At 40.5% G+C, this 9,096-nt stretch overlaps 1 protein-coding gene across 3 annotated transcripts in view; it reads right to left on the bottom strand.

The window, feature by feature from the left end:
• Positions 1-532: 532 nt before the first annotated feature.
• LOC114651587 (ecto-ADP-ribosyltransferase 5-like) overlaps positions 533-9,096 on the bottom strand; it is a 45,986-nt gene continuing 37,422 nt past the window's right edge. For all 3 annotated transcript variants that reach the window (XM_051927605.1, XM_051927604.1, XM_051927603.1), the window contains exon 4: positions 533-1,850. In XM_051927605.1, the coding sequence (XP_051783565.1) occupies positions 1,738-1,850 (113 nt within the window). In that variant the 3' untranslated portion in view covers positions 533-1,737. The remainder of the gene's footprint in view (positions 1,851-9,096) is intronic.

Genomic DNA, 9,096 nt, shown 5'->3' with positions numbered 1-9,096 from the left:
CATTTTATGTTACTTTTGTTTTTACAGATCAAATCCTTACCTTAAAATGATTCTCTGTTGCCCTTTTTGAGCACAAGCCAGGGGGTGATGGTTACCTTCCTCCTGGTGTGTCTTTCATTTTAGATTTGGACCTTTTTAAACTTGTTTTACTAGCTTTACATTTTTGGAGCCTGCTCTATCTGAAGCCAGCAGGTGCCTTAGAAACCTGGTTGAAGTCTAGTGAGCCTATGCTTGGCCTGCTGGGTAAGTTTCTGGCTTGCTTCCTAGCTGTTGTTGGAAGTCTCGCCTATTTTACCTTTTGTAAAATGCCAATTCATAGAAAATCCTTCAAAGGGAGTGTGTTATGTCAATGGACAAATGCAAAATACCTAGTGAAACAAGCTGCATTCCCCTATCGCTTGAATCTAAAACACTATATGCACAGGTAAGAGGTGCTATTTAAGTTCTGAAACAACCATTGTGAGGGGCAGTAAGTTTAAATAACCTCCTTAGAATTATATTTACCCCCAGAAAAAGAATCCAAAACTGCGGATTTGTTTCAACAAGAAAAAAATTTATTACATAAACATAAACATTTAAGTAACAAAAATGTCAACATACAGTAAATACATTGGAAAGGTATGTCCACTGCCACGTCTTTTGTATGATATGTTTTGAAACAGTCATCAACACACAGCCTCGATGTTGCAATCAGGATAATAGAAGTGTGTTTCTTTGCACGTTTCTCTTACAATATCCTTTTGAAAGTTTGCTCATGACACAGTAAAATGTCAGTGCCTGATCTGCCCAGTGTGTTCTTGTAGGCTACCACAGTGCAAGGCTCCATATTACCTCTGACATGAACATTGACTGTTGCTACACTGTGAACAATGCTTAGGATGCTAACTTCTATCCTGTCCTTCCACTTGATTGCAATAATTTTGCATTTTTGTAACAACACCTACATGTACCACGGTAAACATCAGGTGACTGAATTCACCAGGCATATCAAGGCAGATTTGTTGTACAGTGAAGTATGCGTCAAAAATCTTGTCAATGTCTGATGGCCAATTCACATTGTCATCACTATCACTTGATTCAACTACTAGGTCACATTAAGTTTGTTCTAAAACTGGCTTTACATCTTCTGTTTTGGTTGAAGGTATTAATGAATACTGATGAGATATCATAAGAGTAGCAAAACACATAGAAATATTCATGGTTTTTTGCAACATTATGTTATTTCAGTCATATGATGACAGCAGAATATTGTCCCAAGTGTTCTTCAGGCCTAATGCTATACAAATTATCATAACAGCCATTCTCTAGAGACATTTGGGGTTAACCATATTGATATAGAATTCCGATCCCAAAAGGCACTCAGGGTGAGCTCCAAGAAGGTTAAAAACATAAAAAAGCAGGTGACAAAGCATTTTATTGAAAATTCAGTGCAGCAAAAAATAATTTTTTCCAATATGTACAATTATTTATTTTTACCACTATTTCTATACTATTTCTATATAAAAACACACATTAATAGCCAATATTAAGAAAATCACACACACACTGCAAGAACTACAAATTTTGACACAATTGGTGTGAAAACACATCATCAGAAAGAAAACAATTCATTAGAAATAAAAAAGAAAGCTTGCCATTAAAGGACTATAAAAAGTTTCTGAAGGCATATACAGATTTTTTTTCTCTTCTTTTGGACCATCAGTTTTCTTGAAATTCATCCATTTAAAACACACATCATTATGTTTTCCAAAAAAATGGACTCGTAAAAAACCCGAGGAGCAGGTGAAGCACTGTCAAAGGGGTCAGCGACGGGCCAGCGTTATTTGGAATTGTGTTCTGTCCTGGTGAACCTGCAAGTAAAAGAAGAACAGTCAGTGGGTTGGAGGTTGTCACAAACGTGCACATGGGGGCAGTCTAAAGGTTCAAATGGTGTTATTTGTCAGCCAGACCAGGGGTTGGCACTCTCACCTGATCCTCTATCCTCTTGTTCCTCTGCAGATCAGCCAAAGACCCTGCCTCTCGATTACATCACCACCAGTCCACCTCCTGCTGACCTGTTAGTCAGTTCAGCTGTGAACTCCACTTATGTTAGGTTTCTTTTACTTTTGCTGATTTTTAAGTATACGAGGTGAGACACAAAAATAACCGGATTGGTAAAAAATAAAATATTTATTAATGAATTACAGCATTCTAAACATTGTCACCTTCTCTGTACTCCCCCTCCTGATCTCTACACCGCTCCACACGTATCTTCCATTGATTGAAACAGTGCTGGAAGTCTTCACGCTTGAGGCTCTTCAACAGGCTTGCCGTTTCTGTCTTCACTTCATCTATTGAGGGAAAATGTGTTCCCTTCAGGTTACTTTTGATTTTCGGGAACAAATAAAAATCACAGGGAGCTAAATCAGGCGAACAGGGAGGATGAACGAGGACAGGAGCACAGGAGCGTGGTCTTGTCTGGTCTCGCTGTTCGCTTTTTTCACCCAACAACTCGTGTAGCCATTGTTGTGCTAATACTGACCGGGCTATTCACAGGATATACCTAAACGGTCGGCGGTTTGAGTGGGCGTGTAGGAGGGGATATAGTTCTATGATTCACGTCCAGCCAACCTCCAGACGGTTTTCCAGGAAAGCCCCAAGCTCAGTCCGGTTATTTTTGCGTCTCACCTCGTATGTGGTGGCCATACTGAAGCCTTTTTCTGTCTGCTGCCTAATTTTTTATCACAAAGTGTACAATCTTAATAAAATACTGAAAATCTAACCAACTTTATAACATTTTTTAATTAATGACTCAAATACGAATTCATTTTAAGTACATGACAGAGCCTAACTTTGCTCTGCTCATTCCTGGTGTGCTGTCTGATGATCTTCCAGCTCTGATGTAGTGGGTGGGCTGCTTAAAGTTTTTAGTCCTACTCTGCTAACATTCATTTGAATTTTGTATACCAGTAAACCTAAATAACAGCAGAATTGTTGCAAAAGGCACAACCCCAATTGTCTGAGAAAGCATTTAAGCCCATCTTAGCCTGCATATCAAACTTCTATGGGCTAGCAGTTAGGCAAAATGGGGGAACCTTATACTCCTGTCTTTATTTCATATTTGAACTGGATGGAGTCCATTCAGTGTACTCAATGAGGAAACATCCAAGGCTGGGTACAGCTTTCCTCAATTTGGTTTTACATTTTTTGGATCTTTTACTGAATTTATTAAAAGCATATAAACATTCCATACAATCAAGTCAAACTTGACAAAACTAAATTCAAATCAGCCCCCACCAGGAAAGAGAGGAAGGCCAACAGCCAGAGTAAAAATCTTAAAGACAGACCTCAGTATGTGCGTCTTGGGAACTGCAAGTCTGACATTGTGGTCAGCAACACATGAGCGCCACAAGGGACTGTACTTTCTCCGGTCCTGTTCAGCCTATATACATCGGACTTCCAATACAACTGCCACGTGCAAAAGTTCGCTGATGACACTGCTATCGTGGGCTGTATCAGGAACGGGCTGGAGGAGGATTATAGGGACCTAATCAATGACTTTGTTAAATGGTGGGACTCAAACCACCTACAACTGAACATCAGCAAAACCAAGGAGCTGGTGGTGGATTTTAGGAGGCCCAGACCCCTCATAGACCCCGTGATCATCAAAGGTGACTGTGTGCAGATGGTGCAGACCTATAAATATCTGGGAGTGCAGCTGGATGATAAATTAGACTGGACTGCCAATACTGATGATCTGTGTAAGAGAGGACAGATTCGACTATACTTCCTTAGAAGGCTGGCGTCCTTCAACATCTGCAATAAGATGCTGCAGATGTTCTATCAGACAGTTGTGGCGAGCGCCCTCTTCTACGCGGTGGTGTGCTGGGGAGGCAGCATAAAGAAGAAGGACACCTCACGCCTGGACAAACTGGTGAGGAAGGCAGGCTCTATTGTTGGCATGGAGCTGGACAGTTTAACATCTGTGGCAGAGCGACGGGCGCTCAGCAGGCTCCTATCAATTATGGAGAATCCACTGCATCCACTAAATAGTATCATCTCCAGGCAGAAGAGCAGCTTCAGCGACAGACTGCTGTCAATGTCCTGCTCCACTGACAGATTCAATTCCACCCGGGGGTGTAAACGTTAACATTTAACATTATATAAAGTTATTGTCTGTTTTTCACCTGCATTATTATCAATCTTTAATTTAATATTATTTATTGTATCAGTATGCTGCTGCTGGATAATGTGAATTTCCCATTGGGATTAATAAAGTATCTATCTATCTATCTAAAGCTTTTGAGAGTAGTAAAGAGAGAAAGGAGTCTTTTTCCCTAATATAAGTGCTTATTCTAAAATATTACTGATTAGATCCTGCCAGGTATTGAAAAAGTTCTGCACAGATCCTCTAAGTGAGAATCTGATTTTTTTCCCAATTTCAAATAATATAAAATATCAGTTACAAGTCTGTGTGTTAAAAGTGAAGTTAAGGCTATCACAGTTTGTTTGTCCTTCTCCACTTTAAGCCCATCTGGGAGGACACCAAACACAGCTGTTAGTGGGTTAGGAGGGATTGTGACACCAAGGCTATCTGATTGGCATTATAAACTTTTAAAGGTGTAGGAGTTCACACTGTAAACTCACTGTTTCAGGGGTGCAGTTTACACATTTTCCTTTTGTCCACTGGGTTGTCCTCTCCAAATGAGTACTAAAAAACCCAATGTGAGTAGAAGTGGAGGTCTGCTTTGAATGACAGTGTGATCTCCCTTCCAGGGCGGGTTCCTGATACATATTTAATGTTTCCTGGATAGGCACAGACCAACTTCTGGATTGAAATGATTGAGTTCAGGAAACTCACGAATGTTTTCCGAGAATTTGCTCTTATTCCTCTTCATTTCTTTTCTCTTGTGTCATGCTTTGGTCGTTTTATTTGGTCTGTTCACTGTTTGATGTCGGCTATTGTCATTTTATAAATTTGTAAATAGCGTTCTGTTTACAAGTAACCAGCCATTGAGAAATAATGAGGGAACAGAGTTGCCGAACCTTTCAAATGGAACCTTTGCTTCAGTCAAACTTTTTCAGGGCGCATTTCTATATGTACGTATAAAACACAACTTCAGAGATCAGTTTGTTGTGTTTTTTCTGGGCAATCCACCACATCTAACTCATAGCTTCACTGAAGAATTTCCAGTGCTTATCTCATCAGATAACAAGTTTCTACAGAATGATGACTTCTCCTTTTCATCTCCAGAAATGATTCACATCTCTCACTGTGGTGAGATTGTCTTGATTTATTTACTTCCCTCAGCTCAGTCATTTTTTAATCATTGTTTTTCTAGGATTTAGGCTGGCATTTGTTATCATTTTTCAACTTATGCTCTAGGTGCGCTCTGGTATCCGTGTGGCAAAATGATCATGGGGTGTGAAAAGCAAACGTGAGAAATACCAGTCTCTGTTAACAAGGTCAGTGGGTCAGTGACTGTTGTCAAACGTTTTTTTCATATGCCTTCCATGTATTGATTATTTACTGGGATTACAAGGAAGAGTAATTTTGATGTGTACATGCATATAGATACATAGATTTATGTACAGTACACGTCAGTGCCTTTAGAAAGCATTCACCTTCATGGTATTTCATCTCTTATTTCACGCCTGTTCCTATTCCCCCATTTTTATTCATTCTTTTCCAATTATTCTGGCACCAAATGAGGTGGGGCCTTCAAATAATAAGGGGTCCACAAGTGTTGCAGCTAATTGAGTAAACTGAAGTGCCTCTTTGCATCTCAGCTCTTCAATGTGACTGCATTTGAACATACCTGTTATGGTGTGTCTGGGGTCTCACCCTGACATTTTATTTTTTTTGCTCACTTTTTTCTGTTTATCTGTCATGTTTTGTATTAATTACAGAGCCTATAAAAAGTATTCACACTCTTGGACGTTTTCACATTTTGCTCTGACACAACATTGGATAACAATGGATTTAATCTGGCTTTTTTGAACAGAAGAGCTCTCATCTGCAGATGAGATCCCAAAAATAAATCACATAATAACTGATCACATAAGTATTCAGCTCCTATAGATCAGTATTTAGTTGATGCACATTTGTCAGCCATGATGGCCTTAAGTCTGTGCTCACAGGTCTCTGTCTCGATCACTTCTGCTATTTTTATTTCCATTCTTCATTGCAAAACTGCTCGGTTTCTGTCAGGTTGCTTGAGGACTGTGAGTGAACAGTCTTTTCTAAGTCCAGCCAAAAAAACTCAATTCTGGACTCTGAACAAATCTGAAATAATGTGTGATATAATCTATTCTTGCATTTTGCTTTGTAACTTGCACTATTGCATTGTAGTCCTGAGGTGACCATGACAGATTGCCCATCTAGCTCTGTGAAGACGATTGCTTGTGTTCTGTTTTGTGTATTGTAACGTTTTTACCCCATTTTTTGACACTCGGCCTACCTGGAAAGGGGTCTCTGTCTCTCTCTCTCTGATTTGCCTTTCCCAAGATTTCTTCCATTTTTTCCTTTTTATCATCTTCATAGGGAGTCAAGGCTGGCTTTGGGGGGCTGTCAAAAAACAGGGCCTAGTAAAGCCCATTGAGGCAGTCCTTGTGTGATTTTGGGCTACATGAGAAATCATTTCTTGCTGTTGCTGTAAATACAGGCTCTGCAGGACATTAACATTGTTGTTTTGGAGCCATTTCTATGCAGGTTTAACTTTATGCTCGGGGTCACAAAACAAATTTTCTCCCAAGGCACAGATTTCTTGCAAACTACATCAGGTTTTCCTCCAGGATTCCCCTGTATCGTTCTGCATTCGTTTTCCCCTTACAAGCCTTCCAGGGACTGTTACAAAGAAGCATTATCCACAGCTTATGCTGTCACCACCATGCTTCACGTGCGGTTTTGTGTTTTTAATAATGTGCAATGCAACGTGGTGTTTAGTAAGATGACTAAAAACCTCTGTGTGGGTTTCAGAACACAGAACCTTCTTCCAGCTGACTCCAGGGTCGCCCATGTGCCTTCTGGCAGACTCAATATTTTTTTTTTTTTTTTTTCCTTTGCCACTTTCTGATAAAGCTGTGACTGGTGAGGCTCCTCATAACAATTGTGGTGTGCAGAGTGCCACCAGTCTGGCTTAAATGTACCTTGTAACTCCTTTAGAGTTCTCAAAGATCTCTTGGTTGGCCTTCTTTGCCTCCTTTGTCAGTTGTCTTCTAGCAGATTTACAGCCATATCATACTTTTTGATTCTTTTCTATTTCATTTCACGATTTTGTCACGATTGATTTTACTTGATATTCCTTAACTTGGATATTTTCTTGTCTCCATCCCCTGACTTTTGATTTTCATGGAGGTAATTGGGGTGTTCTTTTGTCTTCATTGTGTTGGTTAGGATACCACACAGATTAACCACAAACTGGCCCTTCTAGATGCAAGTGCATTTATACAACAATCAACTGAAATGCCATACGGAGGATCTCCAATGAACGTCTAAATTGGCTGCACCAGTGAAGATTTAAGGATGGGGGTTTCGTGAAAGGGTGAATACTTATGCCATCAGTTCTTTTGTGTTTTATATTTTTAACTAATTTTGACTACTTTGCAGAGGTCTGTTTTCACTTTGACATTAACAGAGTCTTTTGCTGTTGATCAATTTCAAAAAAGCCAAATTAAATCCACTGTGATTCGATGTTGTATAACAAGAAAATCTGATCATTTGCATGGGGTTGAACAATTTTTTTTCCAGGAATTGCATACATTTGGTTCATGATTTGTTTGCTTATTCCCTTTAAATACTATACACTTGGAGTTATTTCTGTGTTCATGTTTCAAAGATGTATTCACTTTTCACCTTTGCATTTTGCTAGTTATTTATTTGAACAGGGGGAAACTATTGTGGAATAACTATCAAACAGAGTACATGAAGTCTGATGAGAGCACACCAGAGCTCTCAAGAACTGAGGAGAATGCCATGCTGCCTTTTGCCATGTCCCCAAGTGGGACTGGTCCTTTTGAGCTGATTGCAGTGTCCTGGGGGAGCGCTTTCGAGTTACTGCCGGTGTCTGGGGAGTGCGACTAGGAGTGGGATTTGGTCTTTCAATTTGCCGCCAGAAGATGGCTGCCACTTTGTTACAGTCAAGGACTGTGGAGACACTAGAGGTGAGCACCAATTATAAAACCTCACCTCTTAGCTTAAGTGTTATAGCTCAGTTGTCCTTGCCGGGAGATGCCCAGCCACCTGTTGTCCAGTCCTTGCTTCCAGAAAGTGGGGTCTAGTTTCCTGTCTCATCTGTCCTGTTAAAGCCAACAGGAGATGGTCTGTCTATGTTGTTTGTTCTGTTAGGACCATCGGGAGATGCACCACTTGTTTTATCTGTCCTGTTGGGGCCACTAGAAGGGAATGCTGCCAAGTTGCTGCCCGATTCCCCAGAAGGGAATGCTGCCAAGTCACTTTCAGTGTGTTGTAGGGAAGTTGCAGCAGCTTTATTATAGACTTTGGAGACACAAGAGGTGATTTAGCCCAGTTGTCCATGCCAGAAGGTGTTCTGTCTGTTTTGTCTATGCTGTGAGACCACCAGAATGTAATTATTCTGTCTCATCTGCCCCGTGAATACAACCTGGAAGTGGTCACCCTGCTTTGTTTGCCCCACTGTGACCATCAGGAACTGGTTTGCATGTCTAGTCTGCCTTAAAGACATGGCCTTTTTTTCCCCAAACTGCTGTGCAGAACTCAAGCCTCCTCTTCTTCATAATCTAACTGGAAATGGTGCAATTTTTGGACTCAGTGGAGTGGGGTGGGGTGTCTTGAAGCAACCCCTTGAGAAGGGGGTTATGTTATGTTTCAGCTGGGATTTCTCACCTTGTTGGAGTACAGATTCTTGTTGGATGCCTTTTTCTGTTCATTCTTGAGCCTTTTGTGTATGCTAATATTGTTGACCATTTAGTCTGTATGTTTCATATGTCTTTTGTTACATACAATGCGTCTTTTTGGGTGGTACCCCAAGAGGAAGGGCTACCTGCCTATCACTGCAAGGGACTAACCTTGGCTCTGTAAAGTTGGGGGCAACCCACAGTTCCTTGCAGTTCATTCAAATGTGCTTGAGAGTTGGTGAG

The sequence above is a fragment of the Erpetoichthys calabaricus genome, chromosome 5, assembly GCF_900747795.2.
Source record: "Erpetoichthys calabaricus chromosome 5, fErpCal1.3, whole genome shotgun sequence".
Classification (NCBI taxonomy): domain Eukaryota; kingdom Metazoa; phylum Chordata; class Cladistia; order Polypteriformes; family Polypteridae; genus Erpetoichthys; species Erpetoichthys calabaricus.
This window is presented reverse-complemented; position numbering and strand designations above follow the sequence as displayed.